At 47.1% G+C, this 27,139-nt stretch overlaps 5 protein-coding genes across 14 annotated transcripts in view; 4 read left to right on the top strand and 1 right to left on the bottom strand.

Moving 5' to 3' along the window:
* Positions 1–19: 19 nt before the first annotated feature.
* BNIPL (BCL2 interacting protein like) lies at positions 20–8,563 on the top strand. The gene is made up of 10 exons (XM_024570662.4): positions 20–224; positions 1,066–1,161; positions 1,361–1,425; positions 1,834–2,058; positions 4,838–5,020; positions 5,194–5,296; positions 5,480–5,611; positions 6,497–6,583; positions 6,887–6,985; positions 7,895–8,563. The coding sequence occupies exons 1-10, from the start codon at positions 181–183 to the stop codon at positions 7,929–7,931; spliced, it is 1,071 nt and encodes a 356-aa protein (XP_024426430.2). The 5' UTR covers positions 20–180; the 3' UTR covers positions 7,932–8,563.
* A 68-nt stretch (positions 8,564–8,631) lies between these two features.
* Positions 8,632–10,940, top strand: C12H1orf56 (chromosome 12 C1orf56 homolog). Its single transcript, XM_024569998.4, has 2 exons — positions 8,632–9,933; positions 10,810–10,940. Exons 1-2 carry the CDS (start codon positions 8,632–8,634, stop codon positions 10,828–10,830), a joined length of 1,323 nt encoding a protein of 440 aa, XP_024425766.2. The 3' UTR covers positions 10,831–10,940.
* A 353-nt stretch (positions 10,941–11,293) lies between these two features.
* On the bottom strand, positions 11,294–18,775 carry CDC42SE1 (CDC42 small effector 1). 2 transcript variants are annotated; one of them, XM_071220011.1, is made up of 5 exons: positions 18,620–18,775; positions 15,279–15,596; positions 14,617–14,730; positions 13,835–13,923; positions 11,294–13,579 (listed from the first exon to the last, which is right to left on the bottom strand). In XM_071220011.1, the coding sequence occupies exons 2-4, from the start codon at positions 15,330–15,332 to the stop codon at positions 13,849–13,851; spliced, it is 243 nt and encodes an 80-aa protein (XP_071076112.1). In that variant the 5' UTR covers positions 15,333–15,596; positions 18,620–18,775; the 3' UTR covers positions 11,294–13,579; positions 13,835–13,848. The 2 variants fall into 2 exon arrangements, with proteins under 2 accessions (XP_071076112.1, XP_024426181.1); XM_024570413.3 differs by having other exon boundaries at positions 14,617–14,727; positions 18,620–18,774.
* Positions 18,776–19,383: 608 nt separating this feature from the next.
* MLLT11 (MLLT11 transcription factor 7 cofactor) lies at positions 19,384–24,988 on the top strand. 2 transcript variants are annotated; one of them, XM_024570322.4, is made up of 2 exons: positions 19,384–19,659; positions 23,702–24,988. In XM_024570322.4, exon 2 carries the CDS (start codon positions 23,704–23,706, stop codon positions 23,974–23,976), a length of 273 nt encoding a protein of 90 aa, XP_024426090.1. In that variant the 5' UTR covers positions 19,384–19,659; positions 23,702–23,703; the 3' UTR covers positions 23,977–24,988. The 2 variants fall into 2 exon arrangements, with proteins under 2 accessions (XP_024426090.1, XP_024426089.1); XM_024570321.4 differs by having other exon boundaries at positions 19,388–19,659; positions 23,698–24,988.
* Positions 24,989–26,026: 1,038 nt separating this feature from the next.
* GABPB2 (GA binding protein transcription factor subunit beta 2) overlaps positions 26,027–27,139 on the top strand; it is a 33,809-nt gene continuing 32,696 nt past the window's right edge. For 3 of the 8 annotated variants that reach the window (XM_045203469.3, XM_045203467.2, XM_045203468.2), the window contains exon 1: positions 26,341–26,559. The gene's annotated coding sequence lies outside the window, so the exon portion shown is untranslated. Of the gene's footprint in view, positions 26,310–26,340; positions 26,560–27,139 lie in introns of those variants that run through there. The other 5 variants (XR_002975720.3, XR_002975721.3, XM_024570307.3 and 2 more) reach the window with 3 other exon arrangements.

Below are 27,139 nucleotides of genomic sequence, written 5' to 3' on the forward strand. Positions count from 1 at the left end.
TTTGGGAAGGGAGGTGGCAAAACCTGTTTGAAGGTGAGGTTACCTCCCTTCCACACCTTCCATCTTAGAGGCAAGACGACAACAGCTGAGGCAGAGAAAGGGTTCCGAAGTGTTGAGGAGCTGGAGTAATCAGCTTCCTGACTTCTCCGGGAGTTTAAGAGAGGAGACAGATTTGTGAAGATGGGAACTATACAAGAGGCAGGAGAAAAGACATTGGATCTTGGGTAAGTGAAATCTTGGCTGACGATTAGAAATAAAAAGTGACTAGTCTTGGGACTTTCCCACCATCCAGCTCTTACCTGTTTTTATCTTGGGTTCCTAGAAGCAATAAAACTAAGAATTAATTTACAGAGAAGGGATGAGGGTGGCTTTAGGTAGGAAATGTTGGTGTGGTATGGAACTGAGAAACGGAGTCCAGGGTAATTCCAGGGTATTGTGAGTGTTTTTGTTTTATTTTTTAAGGAAGTCTCTATATTTTGAGTGGGCTAAATCTGCCCATTCTCTGTTTTCTAAGCCCCACCCTCCAGAATGGCCATTAGGAAAGCAGACCCAGAAGTTTAGGTCCAGGTTCTCCCCAGCAAATCTATCTTCCTCTTTACCTTCTTCCCCCACCCCTCCACCTAGACTGTGGTTTTCCCTGACCACTCCCCAGCACGGTGGAGGATGGGCAGATCTGTCTAGGTGCCATCTTCCTGAACTTTGCCCAGTGATAGATGGGCAGGTCTGTCAGCTTCCAGCCAATTGTAATGTGGACTTGACTTCTCACCCCTACTGTGTAGGTGGAGCAACTGCCAGAGGGGTAAATATGATTAGTTTTACATTCTCTCCTTCCTCTGCCCAAACCCTAACCCTAAACCCAACAGTAGGGGTAATCTGTTTCCAGCAAGCAGTGAACATAGAAACATCTGTCTAGGAGAGGAGTTCTTTTTAAGGCTTGCTCTGCACTCTGCACCTTAATTCCTGTTCTTCATTCCAGTGTCTCCTACCTGCAGTCTGGTTCCCTCAAGACACTACCTAGTTTGTCTCATGATAATCTTTCTTTGGGGGGTTGGGGGACTCACTTAGGGTCACAGAGAATGCAGAAGCAGCGGGACTAGCAACATCCCTGAGACTTGGGGAACTGGAGCTGAAGGAGGAGTGGCAGGATGAAGAATTCCCTAGGTGAGGGGATGAGAGGGAGGCTGGGAAAGGGATGGGATGGTCACAGGTGGGGGGCAGGAATGTAAATTAGAATGTGAAGAGGTGGGGAAAAAACCAGAGGTGATAAAATCGTGGCAGGAAGAGAGAATTGATGAAATTATATCTGGCTTGATGCCTTTAACTTATATTTCTTCCCCCTTTTAATCTTTTTTTCCTCCAGTTTGCTTCCTGAGAAGGCTGACTCTTCTGAAGATCCTGATAATCCTAAAAGAGACTCACAGGCAGGTAGGTAAATTAGAACCTAGGCCTCAAGGTTTTTTGGTGGTGGTGGTGGTGGTGGTGGTGGTGGTGTGTGTGTGTGTTAGTTCTGAGGGAGAAACATTGGTTTATTACTCCACTTTTCCATGCATTCATTTGTTGACTCTTATACAAGCCTGGACCAGGGATCAAACCCACAACCTTGGCATATGGGGACAATGCCCAACCTGGCTAGGGCTGGCCTCAAGTTCTTAATTCTAACCCAGTGGAGGTTTATGCCATCCTCATCCTTTTGCAATGCTATTTCCCTTTTCTCAAATGCCCCCTGTGTTAGTTCTTTTTTAGAATTTACCCCATATTATCACCTCTATACACAGAAATCCTAACCAGCACACATGTCTATCTACTCTTTTGTCTCATCTCCCCCCATCCCAGGTACCCCCAGCACTTTAGCCCTGTGTGGCCACCGGGCCATGCGTAAGCGTCTATGTGCCCCAGATTTGCAACTGATTTTGACAAAGAAGCCTGGAGATAACGAAGCTTCTTCCACCCACTCAGCACCTTCCTCTTCTGATGGTAGCTCTGACCTGGAAGTAGATGAATTAGAGACACCTTCAGGCTCCGAGCAGCTGGACAGTGGACATGAATTTGAATGGGAAGGTGGGAAAGAAACCTGAGGAATGAGCAGGAAGACGTAGAGGCCCAAGTTAAGACTCAGGATGGATTTAGTGGGACTGAAGTTAGAACTGATAAGGTGGGGACAGAGAGGTAAGGTGAGCAAAAGTAATTCTTCAAAACAGAAAGGTGGAACCTAGGAATTCAATGCGAGAGAAGTCAATAGAGGGGTGGGGTCTGTTGTTAATTAAGGAAAACTATTGAATGACTGATGGGTGCATGCCATCAATGAGCTAGAATTGGAGTTATAAAGATGAATAAGATAATCCCTGCCACCCTCAGAAAATTCTCTGTTTAGTAAGAAATAAACAGATACAAGTAAATGCAACTGAAGCTATGATCTACGTGTGTACAGGGTACAGTGTAGGCAGGGAGAAGGAAGAGGTCAGTTCTGCCCAAGAGGGGCTGGGGAAGCCTTCACAGGGGAAGTGACTGAGCGGTTGTCAGGCAGTTGGAGAGGCAGCCTGGCTGGAGGAAGAAACTTGGGCAATAGCCTGGCATGTCAGGGGACTCAAAGGGTTAAGTATGACTCTAGATACTAAGGAAAACTCTGCTACTCACAACACTTCTGACATCAAATGTGTGGGTTTCCCCACACTGACCAATTTTCCGACTCTCCAGACACCAACTAGGTGTCCTAAGATTCAGTTATGACACTAACTACCTGGAGTTAGTGCAGACCCCAGAGGTTAAGGGCTCAGTCCCACAAGACTGCCAACCCTCCGCCTACCTCGGACACCTGTCGCATGTCCAGGTGTGTCACCTGTACTTCAGATCAACTGGCTACCTACTACCCTCTTCTCAGGCTGGATAATTTGCTAGAATAGCTCACTAGAATTCAGGAAAACAATGTGCTTACTGGATTACAAATTTATTATAAGAGGATATGACTCAGGAACAGCCAGGAGGCAGAGATGCATAGGACAACATATGTGGGAAGAGGTGTGGAGCTTCCACGCCCTCTCCAGGCACACCACTCTCCCCCCACCTCCACATGTTACCCAGCCCAGAAGCTCTTCATACCCCTTCTGTTAGGGTTTTTATGGGGGCTTTGTTATGTGGGCATGATTGATTAACTCACTGGCTGTTAGTAACTACCACAGCCTCTAGGTTCTCTCCCCTCCCTAGAGTTCCAGCCCTCTAGTCACCTGGATGGTTCCCCTGGCAACCAGCCACTCATCCTTAGGAGTTTTCCAAAGTCAACTCATTAATATAAATCTCTGTGTTTGAAAGGGGCTTGTTATGAATAGCAAAAGATACTCTTTTCATCTTTTTCATCAGGAGCTAGGGCCAAAACAAAAAAATATATATATATTACTATATCATTATATCACAGATATGAAGGGCTGGGAGGTGAAGAAAGAATGATGAAAGAGTGTTATGTTAAGTAGGCAAGGTCAAATCATGGAGATCCTTGCTACCATGCTAAGGAGTTTAGATTTTATCTTAGGCAATGGGGAGTCATTGAATTCTTTTAATGAAGAGAGTGGCATGATCAGATTTAATCACTCTGAAAAGACTGGAAACAACCTAAGGGTCCCTTAGTAGGGTATTAACACTATTATGGTGCATCCATACAATAGAATACTAAGTGCTAGGCAAGTATTTTTTTAATATTTTATTTATTTATTTTTAAAGATTTTATGTATGTATTCCCAGACAGAGGAGAAGGGAAGGAGAAAGAGAGGGAGAGAAACATCAGTGTGTGGTTGCCTCTCACACACCCCCCACTGTGGACCTGGCCCACAACCCAGGCATGTGCCTTGACTGGGAATTGAACCAGCAACCCTTTAGTTTGCAGGTTGGCACTCAGTCCACTGAGCCATACCAGCTAGGGCTAGGCAAATATTTTTTAAAATGAGGAAACTTGTTTTTCTTTTTTCTTTTCTTTTTTTTTTTTTGAGGTAGTTCTTTCTATCACCATGCAGAGTTAGTGGGTGTAGTATATTGCCATTTGAGTAAAAAAGGTAGGGGAGAACAGAAGGTTTGCTCTAGCCATGGTATAGAGGGTGGGATGGAGGGAAACAAACTAAAGGCGGGGAGACCAGTTAAGGAGGCTCGTATGAAAGCCAGGTGACAACTGCTAAGAACCTGAACCGAGACAGTAAGAGGAAAGAATGATAAAAGAATGTAATGGAGGTAGATGAAACATGATCTGGGGTCCAGCTGGCTTGAGGGCTGATAGAGAAGAAAGAGCCTTGGAAGACGTACAGTTTTCTCTCTCAGGAACCTGGATGGATGGGGCCGTTCAACAAGAAAGGAAATAAGGGAGAGATGAGGAAGAGCATGAGTTTGAGTTGCACTTTGTATCTGGTGGCTTGGAGATGACAGAGACACCTAAAGTAGAGACGTGAAGTCTGGGCATTTAGGAATATAGGTCTGGAGTCAGGTAGAGAAGCCTGGGTTAAAGGGGCAAATTTGGGAGTCATCACCTTATTGATGGTAACTGAAGACATGGGAATAAATGACCTCAAGAATCAGAGAGAGAAAGAATCCGTAAAAAAACTGATACTGGCAAGAGCCAACAACCTACCATAGTGCAAGGTTATATCAAGGCCACTGTCTAGTGAAAAAGTGAGGATAATGAATCACAGGAAATAGAAACCAGCAAGGGGTTGGGTGTATTGCACAAACTAGGGCTAGAGGCATGGGGACAAATTGAGGAATGAGAGGTTGGTATAATAGACTAGGAATCTGGGGAAGTTACAAAATACTGAAGGTGTGTATTCTGCTCTGTTGATCCTTCCCCATCCCTCTCTTTTAGATGAGCTGCCCCAGGCAGAGGGTCTGGGAGCCAGTGAGGCAGCTGAAAGGCTGGGCCAGGGTTGTATGTGGGATGTGGCTGGAGATAATGGTCATCGCTGGAGGGTGTTCCGAACAGGGCAGCGGGAGCTGCGAGTGGACATGACGGTCATTGAGCCCTATAAGAAAGTCCTGTCTCATGGAGGTAATGGCTAGCATAAGTGAATGTGTAAGCACTGACTTGTTGAATAGAATGCCTAAGCTGGAAACTCAGTTATTGAGCTCACACTCCTTCTGTAACTTCCAGAGACCCTCAACCTAAGCATGTCTGTCGGTACACCTTTGTTGACTGAATGAAATTTCCCTTATCCTTCCCAGGTTACCATGGTGATGGCCTCAATGCTGTCATCCTCTTTGCTTCCTGTTACCTACCCAGAAGCAGCATCCCCAACTACACCTATGTCATGGAACACTTATTTAGGTGAGATGGGAGGCCTGAGGAGCTCCAGGTTGGATGTTATGGAGGGAAAAGTAAAAAAGAAACCCCTTCTTTATAGGTAGCTGATTGTAGAGTCTAAGGTACCTCTCACCCCCCACAACCCCAAACACTTACCATTTTGTCCCCCGACCATTTTGTTCCCTGACCATTTTGTCCCCCGCCCAGGTATATAGTGGGAACTCTAGAGCTGCTGGTAGCTGAAAATTATCTGCTTGTTCATTTGAGTGGAGCCACAGGCCGGGCCCAAGTTCCACCTCTGAGCTGGATACGCCAGTGTTACCGGACTCTGGATCGGCGGTGAGCCTCAGAAGGAGGGGGATCTCAGAACGTGAGTCTATCTTATCTTTTTCTTTTCCATCTTTACAGTCATTCTTCTTCCACTTAGTTCCTCCTTGTTTTTGTCCCTCTATACATTTTTCTAAGCCTTTTCTGTCTTCTGTTCTCTCTTGGAGTCAGAGAAAGCAAGTTTCAAATGTTGTCTTTGCCATTTACCAGCTATGTGACTTTGTTTTGGTTTTTTTATCAGCTGTGTGACCTTTGACAAGTCACTTAACCTTTCTGGGATTCAGTTTCCTTATCTGGAAAATGGCAATGAGAATACCTTTGCCACTGGGAATTTGTGAAAATCAAGTAAACCAAAGTGGCCTACTGCCTAGCACCTAGAAGGCACCCCTTCCTTTTCCCACAGTCTGGTCATTTATTTTACTTTCCAATCCATTGTCTTCTCTGCACTCATCCCTGACCCACAGATTTTTTTCCCCCAATGTTCCTTCCTTTCCTCCATCTTCCCTTTGCTCATTTTTCTTTTTCTTCTTCCTCCTTCTTTATTTTCTCCTCACTGGTCTTCTTCCACCTGGGGTTTTATAAACAGGCCTGGTCATGGAGAGATGGAGAAGTGTACCAAAGGACCTTATGCAAGGGAAGGGCACAGGAGGGGAAATGGGGTAGCGAAGACCAGGCTGAGGGATTCTGAGAGGAGAGTATCCTAAGAATGAGGAGCACAGAGCTGAACAAAATGGGTGGAGCTGAGATTGCAATGAAAAGAATGGGGATTAGACCAAGTTGCCAGAAAAATCTAGAAGTCAGAGAAGCAAAGGAAGTTAAAGTACCTAATGTAGCTCCACCTGCCCTTCAGGCATGAAGGTGGAAGAAGAAATAGAATGATCTCCAATTCTTCTTCAGGCTAAAGAAGAACCTGCGCGCCCTGGTGGTTGTCCATGCTACGTGGTATGTGAAGGCGTTCCTGGCACTGCTCCGGCCCTTCATCAGGTGGGTACTAGCTCTGGGGACAAGGACGCTTTCCCTTCCCCTTCTTCCCATTTTCCTTTTCTTCCTTTTTTTAAAAAAATAAGAGTTTATATGAACCAAACTGATGACATAAGCTATGAAACAAGACCTCAAATGGTCCCCCCACTTTTTCCCATTTTCAAAATCAAGAGTAAGAAGAACTTGCCCTACCCTGACTCTTTATAGCCTTTTAACCCCTCTCTACTTGTTACATTTCCCTTTGTAAGGGTCTCCAGGAGCTCTCTTCCCGGTATACAATACATGTGGTTTATCCCCTCTTTTCAGTTCCAAGTTCTCGCGCAAGATTCGTTTTCTGAATAGCCTGGGAGAACTGGCCCAACTCATCTCCTTGGATCAGATCCACATCCCTGAAGCTGTCAGAGAGTGAGTCCTGAGCTTAAGGATAAAGGTTTCAGGGTGGGATATGTAAAGCCATTTTCTTTCCTTTTTTTTTTTTTTTTAAGGATTTTATTTATTTATTTTTAGGGAGGGGAAGGGAGGCAGAAAGAAGGGGAGAGAAACATCAGTGTGTGGTTGCCTCTCATGCATCCCCTTCTGGGGACTTGGCCAGCAATCCAGGCATGTGCCCTGACTAGGAACTGAACCAGCAACGCTTTGGTTTGCAAGCTGGCGCTCAGTCCACTGAGCCACACCAGCCAGGGCTAAAGCCATTTTCTTAATGCATTGGGGTAGCTACAAAGGAACTAAAAGCCAGAGGACCTGCTCTCAGAGGTTTCAAGGTATCTGGGAAAATTGCACATACCTTGAGAAGAAATTAAGAACACTAATGTATCCAATAAGAACAAATGAAAAACTAAGTGCCAAGGCAACAAGAAATAAAGGAATAATCACAGCACAGAATTTAGAGGAGATTCAGCCCTGGCTGGTGTGGCTCAGTGGACTGAGCGCTGGCCTGACAACCAAAGGGTTGCTGGTTCGATTCCCAGTCAGGGCACATGCCTGGGTTGCAGGCTGGGTCCCCAGTAGGGGGCTGTGTGAGAGGCAACCACACATTAATGTTTTTCTTCCTCTCTTTCTCCTTCCATTCCCCTCTGTCTAAAAATAAAGAAATAAAATATTTTAAAAATAATAATTTAGAGGAGATTCCCTAGAAATTAGAAAGAGATGTGGTTGTTGGCAGTGAAAAGGAGACACTCTCCAGTGGGGGAGGGGCACTAGGGAGCAAAGAATCCTAAGTGATGACCAACTCAAGCATCCAACCTTCCAATTCACCGGCTTCTTTCCCCAAACCAGTGAGTAAAACCCAGGCCCACTTACTTTTCTCTCTCCTAGGCTGGACCAGGATCTGCATGGCTCAGGAAGGACCTAGCACGGGACTGGAATAAAGGGTCTTAGTACCACGCAAAGATATTGATCTGTCTACACCTTAACCCATCACCTGATCTTCACAGCCTGATGGGGTGTCATTCCTCCCTCGACCTTGCCTTCAAAGCAGGTCTTTGAGATCTGGAACTTGATCTCCTGGGAGACTTTAATTTCAGCATGTAGTGGCATTTTGTATGGGAAAGTGCAAAGCTGTGGGTCTTAGTCTTGCTTGATCTGTAGGACCTTGGGGCGATAAGTTCATCTCAGTGAGTCATTTTCACCCTCTTAAAGGAAGGGGCTGAGATCCTTTCCACCTGGGGTATTCTAGCAGTCTGTGAAGGCGAGGGGCTATGGGAAGGCACAGCTTACCAGCCTGCTGGGAGCCAGACAGGAGTCCGCCCAGGAATCTTGGAGAACCCCTGTAAGCCCCTCTTCCTCAAGCCATGTCTGCTGCCTGTTAGCCTGAGAAGTGCTTTCAAAACCTTTCTTAGCCATGGCTGGGACTCAGTTGGTCAGAGCCATGGTTGCAGGCTCCATCCCCTGTCAGGGCACATACAAGAAGCAACCAATGAACGCATAAATAAGTGGGACAACAAATCGATGTGTGTGTGTGTGTGTGTCTCTCTCTCACACATACACAAATCGGTTTATACACACACACCTTTCTTTAGTCAATTCAGATGTGTAGTGGTTAATAAATTGCGATGAGAGATTTAAGCAGTGTGCCAAGGAAGCGAACTGCTCTTTCCCCAGCCCCTTACATCACAATCCGTCGTCTGCCAGGGGAACCCCTGTGGCGGGGGTTTTGGAGAATTTTTAGCCCAGCCCCTGGGGCTGCGGGACAGAGGGCCTGGGGGAGGGGCGTGGCGCGCGCAGCAGAGCCCCTCGTTCTAACGACCCGGTGGGTCGGTCGAGAGTGGAAGGCAGAGAAAGTAGGAGCCCCGGCCTCCATCACTGGCCTCCCTTTGAGCCCCACACGATCCAGCCCCATGGTCCCCGCCGCCGGCGCGCTGCTCTGGGCCCTGCTGCTGAGTCTGGGGCCCCCAGCGGCGGCGGGGGCCCAAGGCCTGACTTCAACTGGGACGCAGCCGGTCAGTTTCCGCATGGGAGGCACGATGACCCGCAAATACCGGACCACCCCCAGAACCAGCGTTCCCCCGAAGAGGAGGGTAATAATGGAGGATGATGAGGATGACGTCGTGGCCAATGCCGACCGCTTGGCAGGCCCCGCTGCTGCCGAGCTCTTGGCCAGTACGGTGTCCACGGACATCAGTAGGTTGCGTTCGTGGGAACAAGATGGGGATGGGTCTTTGGAGGAAGGGGTTATGATTAACGCCCAAAAGAATAACAGTAATTTAGAGGTCGCCAGTACGATATCCAGTACTACAAAGAAGTTAACCTCAAGGTTTGCAGCGAATATCCAGGATCCAGAATACAGGCTGACCACAAGCCTGCCATCCTCCACCTGGAGATCTACTGAGAACCCCGAGCACCCCACCCTCTTGCACACCAGCCTGACCCGGTGGTCCACAGCAGGGTCCACCCCCAGGCCCCGGCCCTCAACCACAGCCATGCCTCCTCCCGAAGACCTGCGCCTGGTGCTGATGCCCTGGGGCCCGTGGCACTGCCATTGCAAGTCAGGCACCATGAGCCGGACCCGGGCCGGGAGGCTGCAGGGCCTTTCAGGGCGTCTTCGAGTAGGGGCACTGAGCCAAATCCGTACAGAGCACCGTCCTTGCACCTACCATCAATGTCGCTGCGACCGGCATCTTGAGGAGTGCCCGCTGGACTCTGGCCTCTGTTCTGACGCCAGCTGCAGCAGTCAGACCAGCACCAGCACCACCACCACCACCACCACCACCATAGCGCCCCTCGGCACCAGACTCAGACCCAGCCCCCTGCACTTAATCAGCCCCAGCCCGGCCCTTGTGTTTTGGAGGCAGGTCAGGGACGGGCTGGAGGATATTTGGAACAGCCTCTCTTCAGTGTTCACAAAGATGCAACCAGTAAGTGTTTGGTGATGTGCCAGGATCTTTGATGACGGATCGGAAAAAGTCCTGATAGCCAAAACCCTGTTGCTAAGCCCAGTGTGCTTGCATGAATTGTTACTTATGTTTTGTTACAGATTCATAATATTCATTGTTTATTCACATTATTGTTGCCCGTGGATTCCACCTGTGTTATATCTTGAACAACTGGTTGATTAGGCACCATGAATTATTGGTCATCAGATGATAATTGATGAAATTGTTAAGATTGTAGATATGTAAAGAATTCTTGATGCACAGATAATTAGTGCACATGGAAGATAACTTTCAGCTTATTAATGCTTTAACAGTAACAACAGACAGTATTTGAGGTCTTGCTACGTGCACTTTACCGTGATCTTTATGTGCACTCCACCAAACCTATGAGGTATTATCCATACTTTACAGATAAATCAGGGTTTATAAAGTTACTAAGTGGCAGAGTCACAGCAGACTTTAAATGAGTGCCAGGTTTGACGCTAGTGCCAATGCTCTTAACCACCATCCCCAAGAATTCTCCTGGGATTATTCCCAGCAACCTAAGAATTCTCAAGGAAGGACAGCCCTCTGCTTTACCAAAAGAGCTACCAAATGCTCTGATTGACCTGATCAGATATTTTCAATTGATAGGATGACAGGACCTTTGAGGAGAGGGGAAGGACTATAAAATGTGTACATGGTCATTTTGCCAGTTTTTTTTGTCTTTCTCCATGTGTCCAATGCCATTATTTGATATAAAAAAAGCATCAATAGGGGGCAGTAGTAGTGTTGAGGGGATGAGGGTTATGAAGCAAGGAAAAAAGAAATAAGATGTCATTATATTTCTCCTTTTCTCTATTTTGTTTCCTTACTCAGATAGACAGAAACCGGAGGTAATGGCCACTTGATCTGCGAGAAGAGGTATCAGCATCTCAACCCCTCCAACCCTTTCCATCCTGGCACCCACTGGGTATTTTTAGTACAGAAAAAACATTGTTTGGTCTTGTGTCTTTTTACAGAGGTATCTGAGGGATAGACCAAAAATCTCGTAAAATGGAATTGGGTAGCTAGCAGCATCTTCCTTGAGCCCTTCCCATCGCCCAGGATAAAATGTTGTTCATCTTCCTCATTTCCAAAGTTGGTTTTAAACAAGTACTTCTCTTGAAAAATCTCAGATGAGGGCCAAACAGGAGCTGAGCCCTTAGAACATGATGGTGGTCTTGCCTTCCCAATATTCAGTCTTCTTTTCTCCACAGAAAGGGCAGTGATACAAATCCCAAGTCAGCTACTTTCTAGGAGTTACCTTCATCAAATCAGCCAGATCTAACCCAACATACACCTGTAGTGATTACTCTGTGACTATTTTGCTTAAACTTTTTATTTGAAAAAAAATGTATTCAGAAGTCCAACAAATTTTCAATATAAATTATGACTCTCAAACCTATTCCCATCACTCTAAATATTGTAAAGTGATGGTAGCATACACATTGGAGAAGGCAGCTAAAGGAGAGAGAGCACCAAAGAAAAGATTGTGTCCAAAGAATCAGCATAAGAATAAGGCTAAAAATCAGGGTGACGAGCGATTCCAGGAGCTCCCATCTTTCTACCCTATCTAGTCAACCCTTTAGATCTAGTAAAACCCTCATGCTATTGAGCTACTTAAGGGCCACAGGATGAGCCACTTTCAAGAGCAGCTAGCTAGACTGGAACAGAGTAAACTGGGAATGTATATGAGCAATCTCAGACCCTGAAAAACTTCAGGAAATTAGAACCTTAGTCACTGCAGATGGGGGCAAACCGCATGGATGGTGAAATCAAGAGTGGATCCTCTGTTCCCACATTCCTGACCACCCCCCAATACCACCAAAACAGTGCTGAGCTACTGAGCCTCCTGCATTCTGGACACAGGGCAGGCAGGAGCTCATCAGCTCTGTTCTGCCTTCCTAATCTCCTGGCAAGGAGGGGGCCAGAACAAAAAACACCTGAGAAAACAAAGTGCCTAAAGACCCTGCTCCTCCATTACTTTCCCACCTAAAGCAGACCCTTCGGCCAGGTGAGGAGTGGGACCTGTTCTTCAGACAAAACTCCCTGAGTCTTATTTGTGTCTGATTCCAGGACTAGGGCACAGAAAGAGCTTAAAATTTAGGGAGGCCAATGCTGGGGTGTCTATGGCTCTACTGCTTTTCTCTCCCTCCCTTCCCCAATGCCACCACTGCAAGAACCCCTCCTCCAGAGAGCAAGAAGGCAGCAGCATAGTACATGTCCATCACAGAGAAAACCCCTGCAAGCACAAGCAACACAATGAATAAAGAACTGTTTGGAGATGATGTGCAGCCCTATTAAGCCTACTTTACACAGGGTCTAGTTCATCAAGTCTCAGGCTTAGGATGAATAATGGGATAGGGGTAGGGAGAGGACAGAGAAATCACTTAAGAGAAAAATATGTTGACTCTGGAGCAGTGGCTCTCAACCTGGGGTGCTTTTGCTCCCTAGGAGGCACTTGGCAATGTCTGGGGACATTTTTGGTTATCACTCTTAGGGTGGACCAGAGATAATTGCTAGCAATCCTGTGATACACAAGCCAGTCCCCCACTCCTAAGAATTACCCAGTCCAAAACGTCAAGTGTCTAGATTGAGAAACTTTGCTCTATGGGTCTCCCTGCTCCTAGGCTGTGAGAATCTTGAGTCCTAAACACAGGTGATTGTTTTCAATCACCTTCCATCCTCAATGGTAGGGAAAGAAGTCCACCCTGAGGCAAAACTCCTAGTTGTGCTGCATTCTGGGTATCTCCAGATCCCTCTCCCTCCTCTCACCTGGGCCAGCAGGGAGGTTGGCAGAGTGCAGGCCAGGTCCTCAGGGCTTAATTGGAATATCATCAGGTTAAGATCTATCTCTTACCTTAACTCTTACTCAATGGGAAACAATAAGGTTCCTAACAGGGATGGTGTTAAGATGTAACACAGGTAATAGCAGGGTGGGGGTAATTAAGAGAACTCATATTAAATTAAAATTTTAATTTAAAAAAAAAGGAAAGATACTGGGGAGTTAGCAATGCTACAGAAACAGGGTTAGAGGTCTAACTAGAGAAAGACGCTGGTATCGGCAAGAGAGATATTGAGGAGCTTGAACTTAAGGCCTGAGATTTAGAGTAGACTAGGTGGTGGTGACCATCCCAGCGCCTGCTTGACATCTGCTTCAGTTCATTCCAGGAGGAAGGAGAAGGGCAGGGAGGTAGGGAGCTTCTCAAAAAAAAAGCCAGCTTCAGCTTGGTAACCTCACCCACCTCCCATTTAAGGAGTTCCAGGTTAATAGTTTAAAAACAGGTGGCACCCAGACCGTCATTCAGGAGAAGGGACCTCATTCCAGGTTTCCAGAAACTCCTATTTCAGATCTGAGAGTGTCCAGGGCTTCAGTTGAGCGCCTCTGGCCAATCAGTAGTCATTTGGTCAGTCCTGCTGCCTTGACCCCATCTCCAGGAGGGGATCTAGCCAGAGGGAGTAGAGGGAGTCCAGCCCCCAAGCCTTTTGAGGCACTACCAGGCAGATAAGGAAAAGAGGGCCCTGGGGGCACTGGTTTAAGAAGGATCTGGTGGGGGCAGCATCTCTTCTGGGCTGGGCACAGAGTGGAGACTTCAGACAGCAGAACCTGATTTAAAAAAGAAAAAAAAGGTTACCAAGGCCTTAGGGAGAAAGGCACCATCAAGTGCAGACTATTTCCATAGTGTGCTCTTTTCTCTATTTCTGTCTGTACATCCTTTTCTCTCCGCTTTTCTGGATCCTATATTACTGACTCTCCCAGTCTAATTCTTCCTTCAATTCCCACTCTTGCAGACAATCAGCGTTCTGAGGCAGGGCATCAGCAGGTGCTGGTGGTGTTGGGTGGCTTTTTCTAAGCACTCACCATTCCTGTTGGAGCTACAAGCCCCTAGAATTGCTCCAGGGCCTGTCTCGGTTTCCTTTGGATCTCATCTGCTCCTGAACCGCACCTGTCTGTGAAAAAGCACAGGTGAAACCCTCTCCTAAGTCTTCATGCCTCACAGTGAGAGATCTCCCATGTGCCCTCCAGGGAAGAGGTTGACCCCATCTCCTTGACAATAAAATCACCTGGAAAGGTTAAAATTAATCAGAATTAATTAATTCTTCCAAGAGACGTCTCAATGCCTTCCTCTACAGTGACCTTTGTGAGGATGAGATAAATATTAGTCTTTTACTAAGATCATCTCACAAAGGACCCTATCATAGTTATCTAAGTTTCACGGTTGGTGAAGAGACTCCTTCCCTATCTCCAGGCCCATTTCCCTTATTTTGAGAGAGAAACACATGTTAGATGTTATTGAAGACACAGGTGCTTGGCCTTTTTCCTGCCCCAACATTCCCAACCACAATATGACTTACTGCGGCACTGAGACAGCAGTTTTTAATGAATAGAAGCATATGGTTTTTAGAAAGACATATATACCTCCCATCCCAATTAATAACAATCTGCTAATTGTAAAGATGAGGGGGCCTAGGCCAGAGACCTGAAATGCCAGGTCCCAGGTTTATGCAACTGGTGACCAGGACTAGAATTCTAGCTTCTTACCTCCCATCCAGTATTCTGTTCTGTCCCCTGCTTGAACTTTGAAAAAGAGGAATAGTTCTGGGCCACCACCCCGTATCAGCCTGTCCCCGTTCCCTTATTACCATGGCAAGTCCATCTCCAGCACCCATCTCCCCAGAGCCGATGTGAGTCAGGTGGACAAAATTCATTGGTTCCCCAATCATGGTCCGGTCAATCCGTCTCCTCTTCTTCTTCTGCTTTCAGAAAACGGGGGAGTTATATCTGAAACCCCCCTCCTGCAGTCACAGGAGAGGGAGCAAAAAGTCTTGAAAACCACTAAGGGAAGAGCTAAGGGCCTGGTAGAAAAGGGGATAGGGCGCTATAACTGGGAAATAAATCACTGGGGAATGAAAGGCAAGGCTGGAATAGCAAACATGGAGAGGACACGGGCAGGGTGGTGAGGGCAGTGGCCTGCGGAGTGAATACTGGACAAAGAAAGGACGTGTCAAAGTCACCTCTGGCTGATGAGGAAACAATGGGGAAAACTGACAGGTATTAAGCTCCACCTACAACGCTGGCCTAGCTCAGAATGGACAGGAATAGGAGGTGATAGCTAGGACTATTCACTTCTTCCATCATTCAGTCCCCTTTATTCTAGTACGGACCTGCCTGCCCATAGAAAGTATCCTGACAGAGAAGGAGGTAAGAAGAGTGCTTTTTAGACAGCAGATCCTAGATGGTGTGTCTGCTTCACAGTATACAGTAACTGATTTCGGGGGGTGGGGGTGGGGGTGGGGAGACTCACCGGCTGGGGTTTCTCCACCACACAGCAGCCCAGTTTGTGCCAAAATTCACTCATGTTCCCTGATGGTTCCAGTTTCACTCCTCTGCCTGGGGCCCCACAGGGCTCTTGCGCTGGTGCCTGGACCGCCCACTCCTCTCTCCCTTCAGGTGTAACAATACCCTGGGTTCATTCAGCAGGATGGGTCTAGAGAAGGTAGAGTCCTCAGAAGCCTCAGCTGAGCAGCAAAGGTCAGTGTCTCAGACCCTGAGAGACTAGCAGGGCCAGAAGAGTGAAGCGGGTAGGCAGGCACAAGGGTGTGCCTTCCTCAGGCTTGGAACCCTGGATGAGCAGAAAGTAAAGAGAGAAGAAAGGTTACTGAGAAATCCCTCCCTCCTTGAGAAGTCTCATCCCAGATTCTTGTTCTAGCTTCAAGTCCCTAGTCCTGTACCCAATACTAACCTCCTCCAAATATAAGAACCTCACAGTTTGACTCTCAAAGGAAAAGAACCAAACAACACCACAGGGTTAAGGAGCAGTAGCTGTTGGTACTGAATGACAGGAAGGGAGCTGGAAGCACTTAGGTGAAAGGATAGGAGGGGACCAAAGGATTGTGGCAGAAATGAGCAAAGTTTGGGGGTACTTCAAGCTCCGCCTCCCCTTCTCTGGGTTTAGGGCAGAAGGGGAGGGGCATTTCAGTGACTTTGAAGAGGAAATGGTGGTTTTTTGTTCTCACAAACAAGGCCTCCACCCTGTCCCTCCCTTTTTCCTAACCTTACCCTGAACACCTAGATTTTCTTTAAGACCTTGACTACTTAAGTCCTAGGTGCCTAACTATATAGCAGGTTGATTCTCAAGAAAGAATTTCCACAGTGAGAAATTTCTCTCTATTCTCTGCCCTTGTTCTTCCTCATTTCCCTCAACCCCTCCCAAAGACATTTAACAGTTCATTACTTGACCTTGAGATCTTTCCTTAAGGCTGTACACGCTGTTTCCCCATGTCCTGTATCACTGCACTCCTGCACGTATACCTGTCTGCACATATGTGCATGGCTGTATCTGTGTATGTCTTGTATAGATCGTCTGTGCACAGGGTGCTGGGACACGTGCCAGGTACCTTCTGTCCATGAGAAATCTTTTCCAGCCTCCCCACCCTCTTCACATGTCTTATCGTGCTCTGCGCCTGCCTCCCTCATGCTGTGACCTGTTCTCTGCTCCCTCCTCACCACTTCCATCCCCAAGTGTCACCAGCCAACACAAGGAGCCTTCCAATAGCATTTGTATCCAAGGAAGAACTTTCATTACTGCCAGCCAGGGTAGGGCACGCCTGACTTTCCTCTATATTCATCACTGCATTTCCCCAGTCCTGTAACACAGGCAACCTCATAGTTTCCAAACAGGGCAGTTACATAAATACTGCACATGAGCATGAATATGAATCTCCTGTACCTCCAGGCCTGGAACCCTGAGGGTCTGGTACCCCAGACTGATCTAAGAGTGGAGTTACTTTTATTTTTTAACAGCCTTGAGATGAGATTACACAAACACTGAGATATAGCTTCTAAGGGAGGGAAAGACCCAAGAGTCTGGCCTTTCTCTTACTTCCCTTCCCACCATTGGAGGGGAGGAGTAATGAGACAGGGCGGAAGTCAGAACACAGCTGTCCAGTGAGGGGAGCTGTGGTCAATGGGGAAGTCAGTCACAGGGTTTGTTGTGATGGTGGTGGCAGCCTGTGGTAAGAGTTGGAGGCAGGGGTGGGGGATGATGAAGAAAACAATGAAGAATCGGAGGAAACCCCCAACACCACCAGACAGGCTATACTGAGACTGGACTCTCCCCAGCATCCCCTGCTCAAAGCTGAGTGGACAGAAGTGGACGGTGGGAGGAGAGAGAAGAAAAAGTGGGGGGAGGGAAAGGGGCAGTGGAGGGAACAAGGACGTTTCTGTTCCTTTTCCAGGGACCTGGCCAGAACTGAGTGGAGGGAAAGTGTTATGTGTGGGACTTGGCATGAAATGACCAAGAATGATGAGAAGTGACCAGGAAATTCCATTCCCTAGGACATAGGACATAAGGGTCACTAAAACTTGGGTGGGGTGGCAGGGGTGGTGGGTGGGTCAGAGTGTGGAGCAGGGTGAAATTGGGGGTGGGAGAGTGGGGGGAACAAGGCCGGGAAAAAGTGATTGGCAGCCACTCTCATTCTTTAAAATATCTAAAGATTGTGTTGAGGAAAAAAAAAAAAACACGAAGTCCTGAGCTGGTGAGCCCAGGAGGAGGTATGGAATCTATTGCCCACTATTTCAAACCCACTGTGCAGGGGAGGAGCTGGGAAAACAGCAGGAGGTATCAGAATGAAATCACATAAATCCGGAAGCTGACCGCCAAGTAGCACTGAGAACCGGGCCTGCGTCTCAAATAGGAAGCGTGAACTGGAGCTGGGAAAGATACCAAGGTCACACCGGGGCTTAACAGCTTCAAAACTATTGGGGGGTGAGCAGAAGAAGGAATGGGAGAAAGGTTCCAGGGAGGAAGGATGTGCAGAGGTAGTTCCCCGGTCCTGGTCTAGCCCCAAACCGGTTTTCCCGGTCCCGCTGCCTGCAGCCCCAAGGCCTCCAACCCGCTGCCTGACAAGCCTTCACAAGAAGCAGCTGGAGAGAAAGAGAAAGAGAGAGAATTAAGAGAATGGAGTGGGCACTAAGCCCAGAGCTGCAGCTGGTCCCCTGTGGAGACCTCCAGACATGAAGGGCTACCGAGGCGCTCTAGAGAATAGGGGCAGACCCCACTTTTCAGGCAAGTGGCAGGCATGTACCCCAGTACCAACTGTGCCCTTGACCAGGTCTTGTGGGGGTCATCTTAAGATGAAACAGAAATAGGCCCTAAGCTCCCCTCCCCAGTATGTTCAGTCATTTCAGTCACACAGACTCTATTTCTGCCAACCCCCCAACTCTACGCAGAAATTCTCTGCTCTGCCCAACGCTGAGCTGCGATTGGGACCCCTTGGCGAATCTTTAGGATTTGTCACTGTCTTCCATGGCTACCTAAGTCTCAAATTTAAACCTTCCAGGACCCAGCGCGGCTCTACCTGGTCCGGCACACGCCACCACCGCGGTCACTGAGTCTCAGAAGAGACCTCCTCCCTCTCCCACCTCCCCCAAACCCCTCTTTCCCTTCGGTGGATCGGCGGCCTCACCCTGCGCGCCGCAAGAGCGTTGGATGAGGGCGGTTACTCAAGAGCGCAGCCCTTTTCCCACCGACCCAGGCAGTCCACAGCCCTGGACACCCTCCTCCCCCACCCCCGGCATCCGGTGCAGCGCTGTCGGGCAGGGCAGGCGGGGCGCTCCGGCGGGGGACCAGTTCCACGGTCTCACCTGCTCTGCTCCGGCATCAAGGCGCCGGGCTGCAGCTTGTGGGGGGCTCCCGCTCCGTGCCTGCCAGTGTGGGGGTTACCAGACTTGCTCCTCCGCGCGGCGGGGAGCGAGGGCGGGCCGGCAGAGGTGGGGCTGGCAGAGGGCGGAAGCGGCGGCGACGCGATTACGAAACCCGTCCGGCTGGAAGGCGAGCGCACAGCTCCCCCCCGGATTGATGCGGCACTGCACCGGGAGGGCCTGGGAGCAGGCCTCGTGAGCCCCCAAGGCCCGCCCCCCCGGCTCCGCGCACTGCGGGATGTGGACCCCTCGGCGAGGGCCGGGGACCCCAGCTGAGCCCCCTGGAATCGCACTTTGCCTTTACGCACCAGGCATCGGGGGGCAAAACGAAACGGACCCCCCAAATCCCTCAGACCCAACCAAATTCCAAGTTTCTCAGAAGCATCCCCCCAGTCTACCCCAAATGAAACCGGACTCGGTTTATTTACCCATTGTGAGGATGGGGAGGCTAGTCGGAAGGAGCAGGGATTGAGGGGAGGGAGGGATGGAGGAGAATTTTCCTGAATCTGAAAAACATTTAGTAACCTGAAATCCTTAAATTGGGTAATAAAGGGGCACTCCATTGTTGTCTAGGGTTAAGATCGTTAATCCATAAGCCTAAAATCGGAGGACAATTAACTGCTCATTCAATGTGCCCTCAGTCAGCATGGGGGTGCTGAAAGAGCTGAGCAATAACCGTGCAGACCAATAAACCTACGGAGACGCCTTAATCCTGGCTTCCTCCTGAAAGTGTTCTGGAACCTAGCGTTTGAATTAGCCGAGTCAGGCAGGGAGGGGCGGGGAGTCCTTCCGCCCTTCTTAGGAGGGGCTGCATTGCAGGGGGAGACTGAGCCGACAGACTGTCACTGAAGAGCGAGAGGGAGCGAGAAGACAAAGCCGGCAAAGCCCCCACAGCTGCCTTTCTCACCAGCCCAGAGCAGGCACCGGGAGCCCCGGGGTCCTCCCTCCATCTTAGGAGCACACTAGTAATTCATTGATAACAGGTAAACCAAACTGAGGGAGGGGGGCAGGGGCTGCAAAGATAAACACCAGCTGCTTCTGGTTAGGTCGAGGACCCCAAATAAGGATGAGGTTGGGGACAGTTCAAGAGGAGAGAAGGCTCCTCTATAAACAACGGGTAGTTATTTGTTCACCGCTTTACATCTCTTCGCTCACATCTCCATCCATGCCTTATAATCCTGTATACAGACATTAATTTTTAACAGATTACATGTAGTTATTTCTCAGCATTTATCTCCTTATTTCAAGTACCTATTTGCCTATAAATTATTGTCCTGTGTATTTTATCTTCAGTCTAGTTATCTGTATCTTCTTCTCAAGCTATAATTTGTTTTTTTGATGAATCTCTAGTCTTACTGTATGGCTCTAGCCTCTATTTCCCTATATTTCCTCTTTTTTTTTCTGTAGTGTTCTGTTGATGAGTCTACCCTCACCCCAGATTTGTCTCCGTAGGAGGGAGTTTGGGGGGAAGGATATAAGATAATATTGAGATTAATCCTCATCTTTCTTTGAACAGTCTCCTCCCCGACTCAAACCTTTGCTCCAAAGAGGCAGCTTGAGGTAGGAAGGTGGGGGCTTCTGTGCTGAACTACCTGATCCCATATTAAACTTAGTGAGTACAGCCCACGAGAGCTAGGTATAGGGGCAGATTCTGGAAAAGAATGTCTATTTGTAGCTCAGTGGACTAGGTAGGCAAGGACATGGCTAATAGAAAAATCCAAGCCCAGAATGAGGCACATATAATGAGATGCCAGAGCACTTCCATTCCCCTCCATCACCATCCCTTGTCCTTCCATTTCATGGCAGCATGACACAGCAGAGCCTGGTTGGGGAGGCCCTGGGTTCCCACTGAGGGTCTAGACAAAGACTATTTGGGCGTGTCTGCATGGCTGAGAGAGAGTGTATCTTTTTTCATATATTTGTTAATCAAGCAAATGGGGAGAGAAGAGAAAGCCAGCTGAAAAGAGACCTCTTGCAAAATTTGGGTACTTGGGAATTAAATTCATACTGTATTAAATTTTAAATTTTCATTATCAATGTAAAGGGTATTTTAGCTTCAGTTTTTTGTGTGTAGTCAATGTTCTTGATTTCATTTTAAATGCTTTTAATGCTTGTATGAGTGTCTTTCTAGAATGCATTTGGTAGTCTCTGTACATGTCTCTGAGTCATAGCTAAAGGTTTTAGGCCTTTTAAGTTAATAGTTCATGAAATTTCCCTTAGCTTTTTTAATTGCCGAGAGAAGCTCTGTCAGACACTCAGGGATTGGACAGCTTTGATACATACGCTGGCTATAAGAAAAGAAATCAGTTTGCCAGAGCTTTTTCCCTGTCTCGGATTCTAACTTGCTCTCTGCTGCCTTTTTGCAAGTTCAGCACTCAAATTAGGACCACAGGAACAATCAACACCTAACCCACTGAATATCTGCTCTTCAGAAACTAAGAATTCTCAATGAAGTCTTTTTAGATTTGTTAAGTCCTTTTTTTTAAATTTTAATTTTGTATTGTTATTCCATTACAGTTGTGTGCCTTTTCTCCCCATCCCTCCACCCCACCCCAGCTGAACCCCCCTCCCTCCCCCACCTCCACCCTCCCCTTTGATTTTGCCCATGTGTCCTTTATAGTAGTTCCTGTCAGAAACTAAGAATTCTTGCAAGTTTTGAGAATATTGATATAGGATGGTATAAAGCTGTAGGCAGGTATCTATGTATAACACATCAAAAAAGGACCAGACTGGGAATTCTGAGACCTAGGTTCTATCCAGACTGACTTGGAGGCTTCACAAGTCACTAGATAATTTCTAAGATACTTTCTAGTTTTAAAAACCTATGATTTTTCCTCTTATGATTCCTCTTATAATTTTTAGTTTGCAGGCCTGGGCTCAATCCACTGAGCCACACCAGCCAGGGCCAATTCTATTTTTTAAAGAGCCTATTATATTTGCCCCATCTTATACTAAGCTGTCACTGGAGAGACCTGGTAAGGGAGAGGGTATGAAAGAAGTCAACTATGTGGGCGATTAACAGGTAATAAGGTTTGCTTCTTAGGATCTCTAAAGCCACAAACCTAAACCCTGGTTGATTGGTTGATAGTACAATCATTTTTTGTAGCTCTTTTTCTGTGCCTGTCTCTGCAAATTACTGTGGAAATGATCAGCTAAATATTATAGGATGATGACCTCACCTTTCCAACATGTTCCCACCCTGTCCCAGTCCCCCATCACACTCACAAGCAGCTTCTCTGCTGAGTAATGCTCAGCTCCCAGGGTTTATTTTGGAGCTTGAACCTAACAAGAAAAGAACAACTCAGAATTTACTTTAAACTTTAAAAACATTGAATCTACCTACTCACCCCTCCTGAAGCCCTCACATTCACACATAAACATGCTCTAGATTAATGCAGTCTTTCCCTGCCTTAGTAAAGACATTTCACATTATACAGGCTGATAGGGTTTCTGTAGGGTCCTACTGAAACCTAACACATTTTGGAACCTATTTTAGGCCACTCTTTAGGCATCTCAAGGCCTAACGAGAGCCAATGGAGTGTGTTGGAGGAAGTCCTTTTGAGATGGGGTTCTATTTTTGGAGGTGGTGGAATGTTCTTTCTGCTCCTTTGGGAACATTTCAACTAATGTTTCTTGCCCCTTCCCTTGGCTATTAAGCAGTAGGGTAGAGGCTGCCGGGAGGTAGAATAGTCATATCACATCAAGGTGTGAGTGGGATGAGGAGAAAAGGTAATAGAAGTACTAATTAAAGCATGGGAAAGTATCTTAATTCTGTTAAAGGACCTTCTCCTTTCAATCTAAGCTTTACCTTTCTTACCTGGAGTTTCCAATCCATGTGCTCTCATTACCATCACATATAGTCTAGCATTGTGATCAGAGAAAAGAGAATTGTTATAGCATAGAAAAAACTTTTTTTAGCACCTGGGTTTTGTTCTGAAGCAGAGGTAGGCTAGAGAGAAATAGATAAGCCATTAAGGCTTATCTGTGGACTAACAGGTGGCAGTGACAAGGTATTCATTGTATTAGTGAGAGAAAATTAATCCGAAGCCTTGAATGTCTTTTGTGTGCAAAGCCCAGCACTTGTGAAGAAAGTACAAAGTAGACTGGTTTTTACCCTTGGGGATACTCTCTGTCCCTTGAAGGAGATAAGACTATCCCTATACACATAACGGTGATCTGTAACCCCAAACTGATACAGTCAGGTAAAACTCTACAGGGTGTTAGGGTAAATGCTAGAAGAAATGCATAGTTGGAGCTGAATAAGTTTAAGTAAGTCCTCCTGGAAGAGGTGAATTTCTAATGGGGCTTAGAAGGCAGGGTGTAAAACAGAAAGCCAAAATGTCACGGAAGCCCTTTTCAGTGGTACCTGACCTATTAAACCAAAGGCAGGAAGAAGTTCTGTATTTGTGAACATAATAGGAGTTCATCCCTGGCTGGTGTGGCTCAGTGCATTGAGTGACAGCCTACAAACCAAAGATTGCTGGTTTGATTCCTAGTCAGGGCACGTGCCTGGGTTGCAGGCCAGCTCCCCCATTGGGGGCACATGAGAGGCAACCACACATTGATGTTTCCCTCTTTCTCACTCCCTTCCCCTCTCTCTATAAATAAATAAAATCTTAAAAAAAATAGGAGTTCAGGGGAAAGATTCCCCTGGGACTTGGAGTGTTGGGAATTGGGTAGTATTTTAAGATGGAGAGTGGAGAGAGTTAAGCAAGACAGTAATGAGCATCACTGTAGCAGAGAATGTGCTACTACTAGGAAGAATAGGGACAGATTCTGGAAGGCCTTGAAAATCAGGCTTAAGATTGACTTGAAGCAGTAGGCGGTAAATAAGTCATTCGTTGGGGAGAAGTATGGGAATAGTAGAAAATGGTAATAGAAAAAGAATTCCTGAAGAATGTCCTAGGGAGCTTGGGTTATGTACAGACGCAAATGGGTATGTAAAGTTTCTAAGTAAGGAAAGGCAATGGGCCACAAACACGTTGCTATGGCATGAAGACTGACAAACGATTTCTTTCTAGGAAGTTATGAGAGACCCTGTGAGTAGCCAGTACAGCTCTTTTCTTTTCTGGAGGATGCCCATTCCAGAACTGGATCTGTCGGAGTTGGAAAGCCTGGGTCTGTCAGATACGTCCACCTACAAAGTCAAGGACAGCAGCGTTGGCAAAATGACCGGGCAAGCAACTGGAACAGAGCAGGAGAAAAATCCTGAAGGCGATGTCCTCCTTGAGTACAGCACCTTCAACTTCTGGAGAGCTCCCATTGCCAGCATCCACTCCTTTGAACTGGACTTGCTCTAAACCCAAGACTCCTCTCTCCCACCATTTTGCCCTCATTGTCTTCCCTTTCAAGCCCTTTCCTTTCCATCCTTTTCCCCTATCGATCTTGCTTTCTCTCCTCTACTGTGTCGAGGTGGTGCTGATGAATCTGCCAGAATTCTGTACTTATTTATTTATTTATTTATTTATCTATGTATTTATTTAATGTATCTTATCAGTTTCTCTCAAGAACCCTCAAGCCACAAAGTAAAGGGTTCAAGCAATGGAGTACTTAGTGACTGGGTCATAGGGATTCCTCCTCCTGTCCACCCCATATTAATTCTAGAAAACAGGCCTGATGGGGGCGCCAGAGAGTAATAGTATAATAGAAGGACTGTTACATATTTTTTTTACGTCATTTTAATCAGCTTTAGAGATTGCTCAAACCTTCCTAATTCCCTGCTCCAGGCCAGTACACACAAATATTTCTTCAAGGGTTGATGAATACCTTGTAAGTTTTAATTTGCAATTATCTGCTACAAGACAGTAGGATTTCTAAAAGAATAAAGTGATAAGACACTTGCTTTTTCTGAAATTGGGGGGCAAATGTATAAAACGAGAGGAAATAATATGTCTTGGAAAAATGAAAATAGGGGAAAGCCCTGAATCATTTCAGGAACAGCTACACTCTCTCAAAAGGATGTTTCTTAAAAAGGCCAACTCACTTTATAATTTTCCCCTAACTGTGGGTTGAAAAGTCTGAGGAAAATCACTCAATTCCAAATCTTAAAATGCAGTCTTGCTGACTATTAGTGATAATTTGTAAGGTCTTGATTCAGTTCCTAAAAGGCATAGGGTTTGGTCCTTAGTACTTTAGACTCGCCCTCCTGCTTCTCCCACTGAGACTGATCATTGGGCCTCAGGCACAGTTCTTCAGCTTCCCTTGAGACCAGGAAGTGAGCAATCACATTCTGACCCCACACCCTCTTCCCACTCTTTCCAAAATTTTTGCTGATTTGCGCTGCCATTTACTCATATCTTTAATAAAGACATTCAAGCCCAGGATTGCATTCTAGTTTTCTCTCCACGGGAACGCAGTCTAGAATTTCACAAGTTAGCCTTGTTTTCACATTCAGCTTATGTATATTTTTCTGATATTCAACTTTGAGGAAGAATGACTTGAGCAGCTTTTATACATTAAAATGACTAACTTTAGGTTGAACGGGTAAGTAACAAGATAAAGGGTGAAATCAACTTAAAATTATTTAGCTAGAAAGCTGCAATCCACCATTCTGCTTGCCCACTACCAACATATTTGAGGTGGTAATTCTAGGTGCCTCAGGAGGCACCTGTGGCACTATAACCGGTTCCTTATCTTAGCCTAGGTGCCAAAGAAAATAAACGAATTCACCCAAATATGTTATCTGCTTACTTAAAACATTAAAAAAAAAAACCCAACTACCAACTTACAAGTCGTTTTGGGGTGCCAACTCTATGAAAGGCACTGAGCCAGACAGTATAAAAGGATGTAAACAATGAAACAAGATTTTGCCTCTCAGACTTAGAAAGGGAAGCCATAAATACCGATACAGATGGACAGTACTTGGGCAACATGCTGTAAATACTTTAAAGATGACATGAACAAGATCCAGATGAGTTCGGAAAAGGGAAACACGTGAGTCTTCCTTGTAGACTTTGAGAGGCCGACTATCAACATCGAAAGCCAAAATCTAATAAAGAATGGCTCAGTGATGTGTCCCTTCCTGTTTTTACTTATTTTTGAAGGACTTCTTTCCTGACTTCTCGCTGACCTTTAGTCATGGCATTTGGTGGGTGGAGATGGGACACACCTGTCTGGCAAATAAAATACCTAAACGGATTTGCAAACTCATGCTCCATCTTCCAGGCCCCCCAAAAGAATTGCCTCCGTTGTTCGTTTCACTGATCCCGCTGACAGCTCGGCTCTAGGGTCCTTACGTTCTGGCTGCAACTGGAAATATGTCCGTCAGGCACCAGAGTTCAATTCTTGCGCAAAGCCAGGAACGCCCCAAACAATTTCACCCTAGCTTGAGACAAGGAAACAAGGTTTTCCTATTAACCCTATGGCTGTCCTCCCAAGAAGCAGCCACGGAGCAGGACCGACACGGAATCCCGTTTCCCTTTCGCGGTTCGCTTGAGTCTTGGCGCCAAAACAAACCATCTGTCCGTCCCCTGCCGGGTCTATACGACACGTAAGACACGTAATCGACAATCCTCCGCCACGCTAAATAGTTCAGTCTAGTATTTCTAGGATACGCGCTTTTTCACTGCAAAAGGACTTCGAGGGACAGCAAATGATCCTCGGAGGTGCATCATCCTTCTGTTCGAATGGAAATGTAGGTTTTCTAATCATTTTCTCTTCACAGATTCCTCCGCCAGAAATTACTTTGGCAGATTCCCCACTTCCGGGTCCGCCATTTTATTGCCTCCATTTCTCCACGAGGGGGGTTAAAGGCCCCCAAAATATGCATATATGAAAAGGCCAAAAAGTAACCGTCATTGACAGGGAGTCTAAACTAGCGAAGGAAACGGGACCAAACTGGCGGGCCTGGCGAAAACGCTGCCGGCAGCGTCCCGGACGAGGAGGTGAGGGGGAAGAGGAGATGCGTGGACTCAGGGGTGTCAGGCTGACAGGGAGAGTACTGCGAGAAGTTGCACCGCTTCTCAGCCCAGCCCCGAACTTCTGGGTGCAGACGGAGCGGCGCCCCTTCGTCGGAGCGGGGGCACCTGGGGGAGGGGGGCGAAGAGGAAGGGGATGCTGCCGGGAGGAAGGGGAGGGGACTGGGAGGAGGTGAAGAAGGGGGTGGGTGTAAGACCTGGGGCTGGGGAGCTGGACCAAGGGAAGCCAAGGCCGCAGAGGTGACCAGTAGGGGGCACCGCGGAGCCCGGCCCGGGGGCTGCTCCCTAGGCTGAGACCTTGGCACTCTACTCCAAATTGACTCTTCCCGAAAGACAGAACTTTGCTGGGAAACGGGAGGATTTGTGATAGAGCAGAAAACGGGGACTCTAATTCCCGGGCCCCAGGAATAGCCTAAAGATTATTAGTGAGCACGCTAATCTGAACAAGAGCATAAGGGCCCCGCCTCTTGCACAGTTGTTTGTACAGCTGGAGGCTCAGTGGGGACGTGTGCAATAGGAAAAAAAAAAAGGTCGTCAGACCATGGAT

The sequence above is a fragment of the Desmodus rotundus genome, chromosome 12 (assembly GCF_022682495.2).
Source record: "Desmodus rotundus isolate HL8 chromosome 12, HLdesRot8A.1, whole genome shotgun sequence".
Lineage (NCBI taxonomy): Eukaryota > Metazoa > Chordata > Mammalia > Chiroptera > Phyllostomidae > Desmodus > Desmodus rotundus.